Source organism: Schistocerca serialis, chromosome 4 (genome assembly GCF_023864345.2).
Source record: "Schistocerca serialis cubense isolate TAMUIC-IGC-003099 chromosome 4, iqSchSeri2.2, whole genome shotgun sequence".
In the NCBI taxonomy this organism is placed as follows: domain Eukaryota; kingdom Metazoa; phylum Arthropoda; class Insecta; order Orthoptera; family Acrididae; genus Schistocerca; species Schistocerca serialis.
This window is the reverse complement of record NC_064641.1, coordinates 274,452,398-274,469,073: the sequence shown is the minus strand read 5'-3', so window position 1 is coordinate 274,469,073 and position 16,676 is coordinate 274,452,398. Positions and strand designations below refer to the sequence as shown.

Genomic DNA, 16,676 nt, shown 5'->3' with positions numbered 1-16,676 from the left:
AATCGTCTAGCACAAGAATATCCAACAACATCCTGTTACAAAATCATCTTTATACTCAGACTAGTCGGATTTTGTAACAATGCGTCATTCCTTGGATATCAAAAGAACTTAAAAATAACAAGGTTTATGATAACACCATCATTCACAAAGATGGAAGTTATGTTTCCATCTGAAGCAGCTCAGACTGACTGATGAGGGGGAAACGGGTAGAGACATAGTACTATCAGAGACAGCTAGGCAACTTTTACGGTGATATTAAATTAAAAATCGTGTAATACCGATTTCAAAAAGAACCTTCCCTTACAGTAGCCAGCTCCTTTATACATATTACCAAATGTCTGTTAGTCTGCGGCTATTGTAGGTCACTTTGACGGCGAACAAAGTATCTTCGTGTTTGTAATGTTACATGACACAATGAACTTTTGACTTGCTACTTGATGATGTCAGCAATTTATGGCGCCATGTTGCCTACATCATATCATTCTCCATTACAACCTCTACCGGAATTATGACAAAATCCCCTCTATATCTCTTGGGGAATTCCTCTTGGAAGAACAAGAGAAAAGTCTATCAGTTTTAATATTATTGAAAGACCGTTCTACAAATTCCTCAAGCCAGAATCTAATAAAAAAGTGTCAGACCGTTCGTCGATTGATTATATAGATGCACGCACTTGTCGGATCTTTGGTTGTCGCACCCCGTAGCCGTTAGCTGAAAGTGTGAAACAGTTCACTGTCTCCCGTAATAAACTGATGAAGCGTCTATACGCTAGGAATGTCCACTGCACGAGATAATGGCCCCACATGGTTCCTCAGACTGTAATTCATAGGGGGTAAATGAAGGATATGCAAACTATGGAACCCGCCAGTGAGCGAGGTGGCGCATTGGTTAGCATACTGAACGCGCATTCGGGAGGACAACGGTTCAAACCCATGTCAAGCCATCCTGATTTAGGATTTCCGTGATTTCCCTAAATAGCTTCAGGAAAAGGCCGGGATGTTTCCTTTGAAAGGGCCCGGCCGATTTCCTTTCGGATCCTTCCCTAATCCGAGCTTGCGTTCAGTATCGAATGACCTCTTTGTCGACGGGACGTTAAACACTAATCTCCTCTTCTTGAAACCCACACTCCTCTACCTATTCATGTCCCATGGTAGATATTAAGTACTGCATCGCGAACAGTGTAAAATATGCTGGATCCTCAGCATGCGTAAACCACATCGTTCCTTTTACTTGGAGGGAACCATCATACAGCACATCTGCAACATTTTTGGAAGTGGAGTTCTTGTAGACGAAACTTCTAAAAGCTGACAGAACATATGGCCCACCTATTAACCACTTACATACAATTCCTGCCCGGATATTACACCTAAACTGCTAATTTGATTTTTTTCAATTAGTAAAGCAGTCGCAATGATGTTAACTGCATACCTAGATTTCCGTCATGCACGTAGTCACCCAGGCCAACAGTAATCAGCCGCCATCTTCTCATTCCACCTGCCTTGATAAGTGATTCTATTATTTTTATGTCTTGATGAGCCCTTTCGTCATGTTCTTCGCCAACACCATTAAGATTGTCAGGAGGAAGTTAGGATGGCTACGAAGAAAACGGATTTTATGGCTCACATTGCATCTTAAGTTTTCAAGGCAATCAACATATTTTCCACCATGGCTTTGAAATATTGGTGTTTTCTATTCCGTCAGAACTTATTAACCACAGTCTTAAATTCTGTCCACGCCGGTCGCTCTTCTTGTGTTAGTACATTTTCAAACACTTCATCTTTTTTTCAAACTTCTAATGTTCGGTTCCACAAATATTCCTTCTTCAAGTTTAGCCTGAGGTAGTAAAGAAAATTGGGAACTTAAAACAATCACCATTTTTGTCCATGCTTCGACAAACTGTTTCACCAGAGATTCTCTTAACACATTTTTCTCCCCAGGATTTATTGTTGTTTTGCTAAGCCATTGCATTCTGCTCCAATGCGATTCACGGACACAGCTGTCTCAGAGGCACAGAAAAAATGGAAACTGCATAAAGCCTGACTGTTGTCCCAGCAGTATTCTGTTACTTTCAGATCTCCACATACAACCCTCTGGTGTTTCGCGTAGTTTGATGCCTTCAGCAACATCTCCATATTCTTTTAAGTGCACAGTGCTCTGGGCCGTATTTATTTCCACTGTGTAGAAGTACGACCTTGAGACTTCTTTTGTAACAATCTATAAGTGGCCTTCATTCATTCGTGTTGTACGTAACACCGTAACTTGATTACACACCATCAATGATCTTGCAGTAAACAAGGGAGCATTCTGTATTGAAATACTCATGAAATTCCGGTTCTCTCGATCGAGACCAGTAGAATGTTGTGCCCGGCGTAAGCAAACGTTTTCCTTTAATCTAGCCCACAAAACTTGTGCTCTTACCAAGTCATTCGGTTCTTCTTGTGTAAACTGCACTGGTCGTCCTTTTGTGGATGTGGAGTCATAATCTGAAGTTTCATTTGATGACGATGATGATGCTGAAGATTCTAAAGCAGTGTGTGTTTCAGGCACGGGAATGTTATGACCATGTGCTACGGGTGATACGGCTAATTTTAGGTGTATAAACAGCTCGCCGGCCGGTGTGACCGAGCGGTTCTAGGCGCTTCAGTCTGGAACCGCGCGACCGCTACGGTCGCAAGTTCGAATATTGCCTCGGGCATGGATGTGTTTTCTGTCGTTAGGTTAGTTAGGTTTAAGTAGTTCTACGTTCTAGGGGACTGCTGACCTTAGATGTTAAGTCCCATAGTGCTGAGAACCATTTGAACCAGAGTTCTGCTTGCCTTGTGCTCATTTCATCAAACCTGCAATGCATGGATGACAAACAGTATGTGGCGCAATAGTTTTGTCCTGGTGTCCAAACTTTATACCGAAATAAAATAGTTACGCTTTTTTGACCAATATGGTTACGTCCTCTCCCTTGCTTCTGAGAGTCCGAGAGCAGCAGACGTAACGAAACATATCAGGGCCATTCAAACGATCTTCATTATGAAATCGCCGTTATTAGGCTGTGTGTGTGTGAATTCTTAAGGGACCAAACTGCTGGGGTCATCGGTTCCTAGACTTATACACTACTTAAACTAACTTATGCTAAGAACAACAACAACAACAACACACACACACACACACATACCCGAGGGAGGACTCGAAACCTCAGGCGGGAGGGGCCGCGCAATCCGTGGCATGGCGTCTCTAACCGCACGGCCACTCCGCGCGGGCATTACTAGTCTGATTTGAAATAATCTGGTAACGTCGACACACACAAATTTCACTTCAAATTTATACTCAAATGACTCTGATGCGTTTGTATACCTCTAAACAACTCGAAAAGTATCGATCTTTCCACAGTCCATCATGCTAAATTGCTTTATGATCTATTGCAGTATAAGTATTATGCGGGATATTTAAAATACTTCAGGAATTACGTAAAAACTCTGAGTGTTAGAAGAAAACAGGTTACATTTTCGTAAAGAGCACTCTAACATACCTACTTTCATGTAATGAGCCGAAGCATCGCAGCCCCGTGGCGCGAATCCACCACCCAGATGGCCAGTCCTTGGACCTGGTCGCTCCCGTTTGGTCGTTGCGTTCCCTTGTTGCCGTTTCAGATTCAGCGCGCTGTTTGTTCGCATGTACATCAGAAACTTTCACAACCAAATAAGCTCATCAACATGTTAACAAAGGGAAAAAATTACAGTTTCATAGAGCACCCTACTTCACCATGAGTACATCTCATGCATTAACATCCCCATACTGATTTACTCTGTTATCAGTCTCTGAATTACAAAATCAATATCTAATTTTTATGAAAAAGGCATTCAGAATTGGGTGCTACGTTTCAGCACGTCCCCAGTTCCTGCAGCCTCTTTACCTGCTGCATATCTTAGTCTCTACAGTAGGTTGGCATTTGACCCGCCTAGAGTTACGGAGAATTTATCCTGTCTTACACGGTAGAGTGACTGTAGTGGACCAACAAGACATCGTTATTCTGTATTGTATGTATTCATTTATACTTCATCTGTGGATCGAAATGCATAAAAAATGCCAATATCGAGGTCTAAAAGGTCTTAGGACCACCTGAAACCAAATGGTTCTTGAAATGTGAGGTGTAACCGAGAGCGACATCCAGCGATGGAGCTATGAGCTCTGTAGTCCAGTTGCCATGCCTGCACAATAACGGACCTAAACAGGACCATTATGGTTTAGTTTCAGACTGTGAACAGTATAATGGCAAATTTTACAGTTGTTTTCGCAAGTTTCCTAAATCCATTCACATTAAAAATGTGAAAACGACAATTTGGTTACACAAATGAAATATATGGATTTTTAAGGTATCACTGTAATCTATCTTCAAAAAATATTGGCCGGATAACGATCAAACATGTAAGATAGAGTAAGCTTTGTGTATTTCCTGACAACGTCGGACTAATCAGTTATATAGGAAATGACACTTTTGAAATCTAGCGCCATCCTGAATAAATTTCTGCAGAAACCTGTGTCCGCATCACTTCGTCATTGATGGCGCATTCCAGTATGGTACCCAATACAGTGGCTTGATGATTGTCCACCAGATTCGCCTGATCTGCACCCAATGGAACACATCCATAACGGTGTCGAGAGACCGTTCGAAGTCGGCCACTGTGGCCGAGCGGTTCTAGGCCCTTCAGTCCTGAACCGCGCTGCTGCTACGGTCGCAGGTTAGAATCCTGCCTCGGGCATGGATGTGTGTGATATCCTTAGGTTAGTTAGATTTAAGTAGTTCTAAGTCTAGGGGCTGATGACCTCAGATGTTAAGTCCCATAGTGCTTAGAGCCATTTGAACCATTTGACCGTTCCAAGACCGCAATCCACCGACCTGTAATTTTACGGAAATTGTGTAATCTGTGTGTAGGCATATAGTGCCTTATATCTGTGTCACGTAGGGTCGCTGACGTATTATGTTACAACGTTGGCCTAACGCGCTATTAAACGGGTGGTCATAATGTATTCTCTAATCAGTCCATTTACCTAGTGTTATATAAAAACTGATTATAAAGCCTTCGATGTCCACAGGGACCTGACTAAACTGGAGGACGGCATCGGGGAGAAGGTGGCCATGTTCGTGATGTACCAGGTCAACGTGATCGGCGGAGTGTTGATGGCCCTGGTTCGTGGCTGGGAGCTGGCGCTGGTGTGCCTCGTCTCCTTCCCACTGATCATCGCCTCCATCGTCACCACCGAGGTGATATCGTCGCGTCTCGTCCGGAAAGAGCTCCACGCTTACGGAAAGGCTGGAGGCATCGCAGAAGAGGTGCTCAGCGGCATCCGCACCGTTATCGCATTCGGTGGGCAGGACAAGGAGGATCAAAGGTGAGATGGACACTTCTTACTTAGAGAACACTCGTGGCATGGTGACTGTAGACGAACGTGCATTCAGTTATTACACTGTTCAATTGTGAATGTTGCTGTATGACGATATCATAAGCTCTACGGTTTCTTATATGCTGCCTTTCCTCCTTTTGTCTCATCAGAGAAAGTTATATGTACGCACTGAGACGTCTCAATACACCTCTACTATGAATGACTATGAAGGCCAGTTGAACGGAATGGACAGTGTCTTGAAAGGAGGGTGTAAGATCAACAAAAGCAAAACGAGGATAAAGGACTGTAGTCGAATTAAGTCGGGTGATGCTGAGGGAATTAGATTAGGAAATGAGTCACTTAAAGTAGTAAAGGAATTTTGCTATTTGGGGAGCAAAATAACTGGTTATTGTCGAAGTAGAAAGGATATAAAATGTAGACTGGCAAAGGCAAGGAAAGCGTTTCTGAAGAAGAGAAATTTGTTAACATCGAGTATAGATTTAAGTGTCAGGAAGTCGTTTCTGAAAGTATTTGTATGGAGTGTAGCCATGTATGGAAGTGAAACATGGACGATAAATAGTTTGGACAAGAAGAGAATAGAACCTTTCGAAATGTGGTGCTACAGAAGAATGCTGAAGATTAGATGGGTAGATCACATAACTAATGAGGAGGTATTGATAGAATTGAGGAGAATAGGATCTTGTGCCACAACTTGACTAGAAGAAGGAATCGGTTGGTAGGACGTGTTCTGAGGCATCAAGGAATCACCAATTTAGTACTGGAGGGCAGCGTGGAGGGTAAAAATCGTGGAGGGGGACCAAGAGATGAATACACTAAGCAGATTCAGAAGGATGTAGGCTGCAGTAGGTACTGTGAGATGAAGAAGCTTGCACAGGATAGAGTAGCATGGAGAACTGCATCAAACCAGTCTCAGGACTGAAGACCACAACAACAACAACAGAAACGCCTGGGCAAATGGGGATTGAACATAATTCACTAATGCACATTTAAATTAAAATTTATTAATGTTACAAGATTGCACATAAATAAGCAAACTCGAGGATGGCCCGCAAAACCAATTTCTAAATTGAGAGCACTGCAAGTCAAACGTTTAGGTCGATGAAATGTACAAAATATTCTTTACATAAATGAACATTTGAAGGTAAAATTACATAATATTAACGGTATAAGCTTTAAATAAAATCAGTCAGTCTTAAAAGCTTTTAGCAGTGGATGAAATAATGTACATAAACTCACAGTAGCAGCCAAATTAACCGTAACTTGGCAAATCCCGAAACAAATAAACTAATTTAATGAATGTTTTAAGAAAAGGCATCTACAACAACAGTAATAAGAAATCTGAAGGTGAAAGTTTTACAAAATATTCTGATCAATTTCCTAGTGCTTCAAGCCGTTCGCACTGGGCGGCAGAACCCGAGACACTCCACAAGAACATGGCCAAGCAGCCCAATCTAACTGAGTCTTAAAGATACACAAGGCTGTTATTACAGACATAATGAAACTAACTCGCCCAATAAAGAGACGCAACAAATATCTGAATCTCACCCTTTAGAAATTAGATTTAGGGATTAGCTGCACCCTTCCTTCATTAACAGTTTGTTTTATAATATAAGAAAGGACAAGTAAAAATTCCTGCTACCATGTTATCTAACGGACAGCTACAGTAAGTTAAGACAATTTCGCTGCATTTGCAAGACGTTTTTGGTTGGAAAATCCACACTACTCGTCTTAAATAATCCCATTAATAGCTTAGCGATCCCAGGCTGGGGCAATCCCATAAGGGGGACCCGCAAGGAACTCAGGTAGAGCGTTAAAAATCACACCAAAACTTTTTACACTCTTCACAACGAAAAAATTTAGTGAATGTAAGGTCGTATACCCTTATCCACTTCTCTCATTAACGGCGCAGTAAACAGCAAGCATGTAATTAGAAGTAAGTTTTACCTCGGGTATAAGAAAAATAATACTACTGAAATAAATATTACAAAAATAAAAGTTAAAAGATAAATCTTAAGATTTGAGTCATATCAACCTTGAATATAATTAATTAAATAAATAAACAAGCCCCTTGTAAAACAGATCAAGCGATTTAAATAGCGAGATGATAATTAGCGGGTATCTGATTCTCTCGGAGATCCGCCCAGTTAACGAGCATTGCCTAAGTCAGCACGCCTTACGAGACACTCATCTGGTATAACGTGTCGTAACTGCAGTTAGGACAACGCTGCTGCACTACTAAATGCAAAAAACCACTTCAAAATTTCTCACTGGGTATTAATGGAGAAACGGTAAACATGCAGATTGCGGTGCCGTTACGGAACCTAGAGTGGACCTCTTCCACAGACGGCGGGTCGCGGCATCAGTCCCAGGCTTCGGTGGAAAAGGCCCCTCTTCCCGCTACACCACCAGCTACGCCGGAACGCGGCCCACTAGCCCATCATCGAAAGCACATCGCAAACCCCGGACCGCTAGGTGCAGCGCACACCCCACGAGTTTTCCAGCTAGGTAACAGTTGCCTCGTCGGCGAACTGTCTGCGAGAGTGTCAGCTCGCTAAAGACTTATTAGAGGCCGCCATTGGACGTCCTCTAGACAAAGATAAGTGCTCACGGTGGCCTGGTGCGGTAGGTCGATTCGTGACACGATTCTCATTTCTTATCAGCAAGCACAAGCAATTTCCTGCTGTAATACTAAAAATATTGTCTGACCACTATCTCGAAGTACGTTCTAGTCCATCATCCTACAAACGAAAGAAATATTTCAGACACCTTTGTTACAAACAGAACTGATCTTTTCGAGAATGTCATCAGTTAGGACAGGATTAGTGACCATGATGATGATGAGACAAAGGCAGAAAGGTAATAAGGATTGATTAGAGAGTACTGTTTGATGGCCTGACTGACAGTCAATATAAAGTTATTTAATGCGGAGTGGTTGGGGTAAAAGCTGAAAGAAATTGTGAGCAGCGGGCTGGAAAATTGCGATCCAAATAAAATATAAGGAGGCAAAGACTCAAACTCGTTTACTGAGACCATTCAGAGATTATCAATACATGCAACCGTAACAAGAATCCTGCGTGAAGTCTACAATAATTTTTACTATTAGATTCTGGTGAAAGATCTATCGTAAATACCTATGTCATACGTAAGGTCAACGAACGGGTGCAAACCGACCATTTAATATCTCATAGATCTATCTGATGCTGATAGCACAGCAGAAATATTAAATTCCACATTTGAAATGCTATTCACGCATGAAAAAGATTCCGTACCGACGACTGGGAGCACTTGCCCACGAAAGGCAAAGTTCTCGTGTTCCATTCCCCGTCTGGCACTCCATTTTAATCTGCCCGAAAGTTTCGAGTATTGCCCTGTTGAGAAACGTCACCACGATGCCTTCGAATGAGACGTATAACACTTGAGGACACGGGATTTAGTAACGGACGATGGTGTAGTCTGAGCTACCACAGTCACTACCGTAGTTAGCACACTGGACTCACATTTGGGAGAACGACGGTTCAAACCCGCGTCCTTTCATTTCCATGAATCACTTAAGGTAAGAGCTGGGATGGTTCTTTCGAAAGAGCACGGCCGATTCCCGTCTCCATCCTTCCGTTATCAGAGTTTGCGCTCTCTCTCCAATGACCTCGTTGTCGACGGGACGTTTAACCCCCAACCTCTTGGAGCGCGCGAGATAGGCGCACAATCTAAGGCGACTTGTCGCGGCCCGCGCTGCTCGCCCCGTCGGAGGTTCGATTCCTCTCTCGGGCATGGGTGTCTGTGTGGTCCTTAGTGTAAATTAGTTTAGGTTAGATTAAGTAGTGCTGCTCCCTTTCAACACGCCCTCAGTTCCTGGGGACCGATGATCTCAGCAGTTTGGTCCCATAAGACCTTACCACAAGTATCGAAATCCTAATCTCCTGCCGGCCGCTGTGGCCGAGCGGTTCTAGGCGCTTGAGTCCGGAACCGCGCTGCTGCTGCGGTCACAGGTTTCTAATCCTGCCTCGGGCGTGGATGTGTGTGTGATGTCCTTATGTTAGGTTTAAGTAGTTCTAAGTCTAGCGGATTGATGACCTCAGATGATAAGTCCCATAGTGCTTAGAGCCGTTTGAACCTAATCTCCTCCTCTTCTTCCTCCTCCACAATCACTACCAGCAGTGACCTCAAGTCATACCCGATGGCTCGCCACTCCATGACGCCATGAGTAACACCACTGTGGTCCACTGCCGGTAGCTGAGTGGTCAGCGCGACAGAATGTCAATCCTGAGGGCCCGGGTTCGATTCCCGGCTGGGTCAGAGATTTTCTCCGCTCAGGGACTGGGCGTTGTGTTGTCCGAATCATCATCATTTGCCCACGGTCTAACGCACGGCTTTACGGACTGGGAAGGAGCGTCTGATCCCTGGCACGAATCTGCCCGGCGGACTTGTACTGAGGTCCGGTGAGCCGGACAGTCTGTGGATGGTTTTTAGGCGGTTTTTCATCTGCCTCGACGAATGTGGGCTGGTTCCTCTCATTCTGCCTCAGCTACACTATGTCGGCGATTGCTGCACAAGCAAGTTCTCCATGTACGCATACACCACCATTACTCTAGTACGCAAACATAGAGGTTACACTGGTATGGTGTGAGACGTTCCCTGGGGGACGGGGTCCACCGGGGCACGAACCGCACAATAACCCTGAAAGAGCGGTTCGGTGTGGGGCGGCGGAGGGGTGAAGTGGACTGCAGTAGTCGTCATGGGGTTGTGGACCACTGCGGCTACGGCGGGGACGGAGTCTCTCCGTCGTTTCTCGGCCCCCGGTTAACATACAATACAATACAACACAACTGTGCCTCTGCAAAAGACCGGAAGGATTGCATTGCCAAATCGCGATTCATTGCTGAGAATGTGACGCGCTTCATCAGCAGTCCATGCTTCCCAGTCACGGCACCCCCCCCTATACACTACACACGGGAGCCCAATTCCCTTGTGCCGGCTGCTGATAGTGTCTGACCGTAGGAGAGGGATCTACATCTACATCTACATCTATACTCCGCGAGCCACCTTACGGTGTGTGGCGGAGGGTACTTATTGTACCACTATCTGATCCCCCCTTCCCTGTTCCATTCACGAATTGTGCGTGGGAAGAACGACTGCTTGTAAGTCTCCGTATTTGCTCTAATTTCTCGGATCTTTTCGTTGTGATCATTACGCGACATATATGTGGGCGGTAGTAATATGTTGCCCATCTCTTCCCGGAATGTGCTCTCTCGTAATTTCGATAATAAACCTCTCCGTATTGCGTAACGCCTTTCTTGAAGTGTCCGCCACTGGAGCTTGTTCAGCATCTCCGTAACGCTCTCGCGCTGACTAAATGTCCCCGTGACGAATCGCGCTGCTTTTCGCTGGATCATGTCTATCTCTTCTATTAATCCAACCTGGTAAGGGTCCCATACTGATGAGCAATACTCAAGAATCGGACGAACAAGCGTTTTGTAAGCTACTTCTTTCGTCGATGAGTCACATTTTCTTAGAATTCTTCCTATGAATCTCAACCTGGCGCCTGCTTTTCCCACTATTTGTTTTATGTGATCATTCCACTTCAGATCGCTCCGGATAGTAACTCCTAAGTATTTTACGGTCGTTACCGCTTCCAATGATTTACCACCTATGGCATAATCGTACTGGAATGGATTTCTGCCCCTATGTATGCGCATTATATTACATTTATCTACGTTTAGGGAAAGCTGCCAGCTGTCGCACCATGCATTAATCCTCTGCAGGTCCTCCTGGAGTACGTACGAGTCTTCTGATGTTGCTACTTTCTTGTAGACAACCGTGTCATCTGCAAATAGCCTCACGGAGCTACCGATGTTGTCAACTAAGTCATTTATGTATATTGTAAACAATAAAGGTCCTATCACGCTTCCCTGCGGTACTCCCGAAATTACCTCTACATCTGCAGATTTTGAACCGTTAAGAATGACATGTTGTGTTCTTTCTTCTAGGAAATCCTGAATCCAATCACAAACCTGGTCCGATATTCCGTAAGCTCGTATTTTTTTCACTAAACGTAAGTGCGGAACCGTATCAAATGCCTTCCTGAAGTCCAGGAATACGGCATCAATCTGCTCGCCAGTGTCTACGGCACTGTGAATTTCTTGGCAAATAGGGCGAGCTGAGTTTCACATGATCTCTGTTTGCGAAATCCATGTTGGTTATGATGAAGGAGATTTGTATTATCTAAGAACGTCATAATACGAGAACACAAAACATGTTCCATTATTCTACAACAGATTGACGTAAGCGAAATAGGCCTATAATTATTCGCATCTGATTTATGACCCTTCTTGAAAATGGGAACGACCTGCGCTTTCTTCCAGTCGCTAGGTACTTTACGTTCTTCCAGCGATCTACGATAAATTGCTGATAGAAAGGGGGCAAGTTCTTTAGCATAATCACTGTAGAATCTTAAGGGTATCTCGTCTGGTCCGGATGCTTTTCCGCTACTATGTGATAGCAGTTGTTTTTCAATTCCGATATCGTTTATTTCAATATTTTCCATTTTGGCGTCCGTGCGACGGCTGAAGTCAGGGACCGTGTTACGATTTTCCGCAGTGAAACAGTTTCGGAACACTGAATTCAGTATTTCTGCCTTTCTTCGGTCGTCCTCTGTTTCGGTGCCATCGTGGTCAACGAGTGACTGAATAGGGGATTTAGATCCGCTTACCGATTTTACATATGACCAAAACTTTTTAGGGTTCTTGTTTAGATTGTTTGCCAATGTTTTATGTTCGAATTCGTTGAATGCTTCTCTCATTGCTCTCTTTACGCTCTTTTTCGCTTCGTTCAGCTTTTCCTTATCAGCTATGATTCGACTACTCTTAAACCTATGATGAAGCTTTCTTTGTTTCCGTAGTACCTTTCGTACATGATTGTTATACCACGGTGGATCTTTCCCCTCGCTTTGGACCTTAGTCGGTACGAACTTATCTAAGGCGTACTGGACGATGTTTCTGAATTTTTTCCATTTTTGTTCCACATCCTGTTCCTCAGAAATGAACGTTTGATGGTGGTCACTCAGATATTCTGCGATTTGTGCCCTATCACTCTTGTTAAGCAAATATATTTTCCTTCCTTTCTTGGCATTTCTTATTACACTTGTAGTCATTGATGCAACCACTGACTTATGATCACTGATACCCTCTTCTACATTCACGGAGTCGAAAAGTTCCGGTCTATTTGTTGCTATGAGGTCTAAAACGTTAGCTTCACGAGTCGGTTCTCTAACTATCTGCTCGAAGTAATTCTCGGACAAGGCAGTCAGGATAATGTCACAAGAGTCTCTGTCCCTGGCTCCAGTTCTGATTGTGTGACTATCCCATTCTATACCTGGTAGATTGAAGTCTCCCCCTATTACAATAGTATGATCACGAAACTTCTTCACGACGTTCTGCAGGTTCTCTCTGAGGCGCTCAACTACTACGGTTGCTGATGCAGGTGGTCTATAGAAGCATCCGACTATCATATCTGACCCACCTTTGATACTTAACTTAACCCAGATTATTTCACATTCGCATTCGCTAATAACTTCACTGGATATTATTGAATTCTTTACTGCTATAAATACTCCTCCACCATTGGCGTTTATCCTATCCTTGCGGTATATATTCCATTCTGTGTCTAGGATTTCGTTACTGTTCACTTCCGGTTTTAACCAACTTTCCGTTCCTAATACTATATGCGCACTATTTCCTTCAATAAGAGATACTAATTCAGGAACCTTGCCCTGGATACTCCTGCAGTTTACCAATATTACGTTAACTTTTCCTGTTTTTGGTCTCTGAGGACGGACATTCTTTATCAACGATGATAATGTCCTCTCTGGTAAGCCGTCAGGTATTTTATCGTTTCGCCCAAGGGGGGGTCCCTCTAACCTAAAAAACCCCCGTGTGCACGCCACACGTACTCTGCTACCCTAGTAGCTGCTTCCGGTGTGTAGTGCACGCCTGACCTGTCTAGGGGGGCCCTACAGTTCTCCACCCAATAACGGAGGTCGATGAATTTGCAACCATTATAGTCGCAGAGTCGTCTGAGCCTCTGGTTTAGACCCTCCACACGGCTCCAAACCAGAGGACCGCGATCGACTCTGGGCACTATGCTGCAGATATTAAGCTCAGCTTGCACTCCACGTGCGATGCTGGTTGTCTTCACCAAATCAGCCAGCCGCCGGAAGGAACCAAGGATGGCCTCAGAACCCAAGCGGCAGGCGTCATTCGTTCCGACATGTGCTACTATCTGCAGCCGGTCACACCCAGTGCGTTCAATAGCTGCCGGAAGGGCCTCCTCCACATTACGGACGAGACCCCCCGGCAAGCACACCGAGTGCACACTGGCATTCTTCCCCGACCTACCCGCTATTTTCCTGAGGGGCTCCATAACCCGCCTAACGTTGGAGCTCCCTATAACTAATAGGCCCGCCCTCTGTGACTGTCGGGACCTTGCCGGAGAATCGGCCACTGGCCCAACAGGCGAGGCACCCTGTGGTGGCTCGGAAACGATGTCATCACCACTAGGAAGCACCCCGTACCTGTTGGAAAGGGGTAAGGCAGCTGCCACGCGGCCAGATCCCACCTTCGCCTTTCGGCCAGGCACGCGCGAGCCCACCACTGTCCGCCATTCACCCTGGAGTGATGGCTGACCGGTAAGATGCTCACTGCCGGAAGACGCAGCGACATCAGGGGTTCCATGTGATTCCAAGGCCACCGAAGTAGGCATAGGTCTCACCACAGTTGCCCCAACGCCACTACGAGCCGACGCCTGCGCCTCGAGCTCGATGAGCCTAACAGACAAAGCCTCCACCTGCCCCCGAAGAGTGGCCAATTCTCCTTGCGTCCGCTCACAACAACCACAGCCCCTACACATGACTATGTTTACCCTACTCTATACGGTGACAAATTTCCAAGATAATCTTCTGATGAGCTACTCTGATAATCAAGAAACACTCACTGAAATACGAGACGCGAAAACTACGCTAGGTTTTCCCAGAAAAACAGAAATGACACAGAACGTTGCAGGGAGTCCATTACTTGTTCCCAAATGGCAGCCGCAGCTGTGAAGTGAGCTACTGTGTGCTTGGTGCACAGTTCAGCGGTCCTCCCATGTGGCGGTGAGATGTGGTCGACTGGAAGCTTGACGGCAAATAGGCCTGCTTTCACGTTCCCACGGAGTCCAACATCAGGGCGGTTCTGGCGCTGCAGTCCGGAACCGCGGGACTGCTACGGTCGCAGGTTCGAATCCTGCCTCGGGCATGGGTGTGTGTGATGTCCTTAGGTTAGTTAGGTTTCAGTAGTTCTAAGTTCTAGGGGACTTATGACCTAAGATGTTGAGTCCGATAGTGCTCAGAGCCATTTGAACCATTTTTTGAACCAACATCAGGCCACTGTCACTTCCAGGTGTCCCAAAATCTGCTGGTCAAATGGCGATCTGCAAATGAGTCTCTTTCAAACCCCATCACGTGCTGATAAAACTGACTCACACACCTACGCGGCAGGTGCGGTTAAAATGCCAAACTCCTTCATGGAGTACCTACAAGATGACTCGGGTGAAAAGCTCATGCTGTTGTTATTGCTCGCTTTAGTGTAATCACTATTTTCTTTATAAGTGGTTAGTTGCCACAGAAAATTATTCCGTACAATATTATTGATGGAAATGTGCAAGATATGTTAGGAGGTCGTGTTGTTTGTTTCCAAGAAAAAGAAGCTGAACTTTTTTTGAGCAGCTCAGTAACACGCTGCTTCCAGTTCAAGTTTTCATCAGTATGTACACCCAAAAACTTGGAACACTCTATTCTGTTTAGTGACTCGTGTCCATTCGCTACATCAGTTGCTGGTATGATTCTAATTGTTGTACAGAACTGAATGTAGTCTGTTTTCTAAGAAATAAGGGAAAGTCCATTTTCAGAGATACACTTAATAACTGAAAAACACCATTAACATGGTGTTCTGTTTATTTTCTCTGTAATGACATTTATTAAAATGGTGATATCGACTGCAAAGAAATATCATCTCTGCTTTATGGGTGTTAAGCGGAAGGCAGGTGGTGTAACGGAAGATGTTGAACTGCAACGAAAATACACGTATAGTGACATAGCCAGAAAGGAAAATTAGAAGCATAATGTCGGTTAAAACCTTTCATGAATTACGGTTTTAAAATGGGCAGTGATAATAACAGTACTGAATTTGTGTGTTGCAAACCGCAGAAAATATTCGTCGAAACGCTCCATTTTCGGTCCCCCACAGACTGTCTTTAGAAGAGCATTTTTAATACCAACCCAAAATTCATAGTTGAGGTACGTCGTGTACTTCCTAATCGTACGACAAGTGAATGATTTGTGTAGATATTCCTTGCACATCTGTATTAGGTAAAGTAAAAAGGCACATTTCATGAAAATAAATGGTACCTCGCAGACGGGAACGTGATACGAGTAAAAATGTTTCTTGCCCGTTCTACGAACACACTGTGGTTTCTTCCAGGAAGTCGTAGAGACAAAGCAATGTGTGAAAGTAATAAGGCAACGTCAGCGTACAGAACCGCTGTGTATCCCAGTGAGGTATATCGGGAAAGATAATTCACATGCCGCTTAGAGGATTTTTATCGACACTAGTGGCAAAGTGCTATCTGATAGAGGAAGAAAAATGTTGTTACTATCCAGAGCCCCTGAAATGGCACTCTTTATCTACTACACCAAATGCTATAGTTCAGTTGAGAAAACTTAAGTTCTACTCTGGAATACGGTACCAAGTAAACAGATAAAAAATATCACGTTCTGACGTCAATAGCAGTTCACTACATTTTTACCGGAAAAGTTATGTGCTTCGTGAAGGTACTGCACCCACTGTTCCTCAGCCTGCTTTTTACAGTAACGAATGCGGCTTGTCGAGGCTACAGTTTTTTCTTCCTTAGCTAACAGGATCTGTGACGAGTTATATTTCTGTGCCGGGGGTGTCGAATCAGACGGAAATGTTGACGTTGCACATAGCGACATTCGAGGTGGATTAGCTGCAAACGCTGCAGTGTTGGTACGTTATATCAGCAATACAGGATGCCCGCAGTATTCAGCGGACGATATGTGTCTGAGCTGGCGTATCCAAATGGGTGACAGTAAAAATTCATAGCGGGAGCAGTGGCAATGACAGTCATAAAACTCTGGATTCGTTTCAGCCGCTCGATGTACCCAACGAAATTAAGTTCCTTTTTACGCCTCATGAATAAATAAAATCTTTTCAACAAAACGTTTCTAGTTA

The 16,676-nt window shown here is 44.4% G+C and overlaps 1 protein-coding gene across 2 annotated transcripts in view; it reads left to right on the top strand.

Moving 5' to 3' along the window:
* LOC126473837 (ATP-dependent translocase ABCB1-like) overlaps nucleotides 1-16,676 on the top strand; it is a 675,020-nt gene that overhangs the window by 545,328 nt on the left and 113,016 nt on the right. For both annotated transcript variants that reach the window (XM_050101164.1, XM_050101163.1), the window contains one exon: nucleotides 5,086-5,382. In XM_050101164.1, the coding sequence (XP_049957121.1) occupies nucleotides 5,086-5,382 (297 nt within the window). The remainder of the gene's footprint in view (nucleotides 1-5,085; nucleotides 5,383-16,676) is intronic.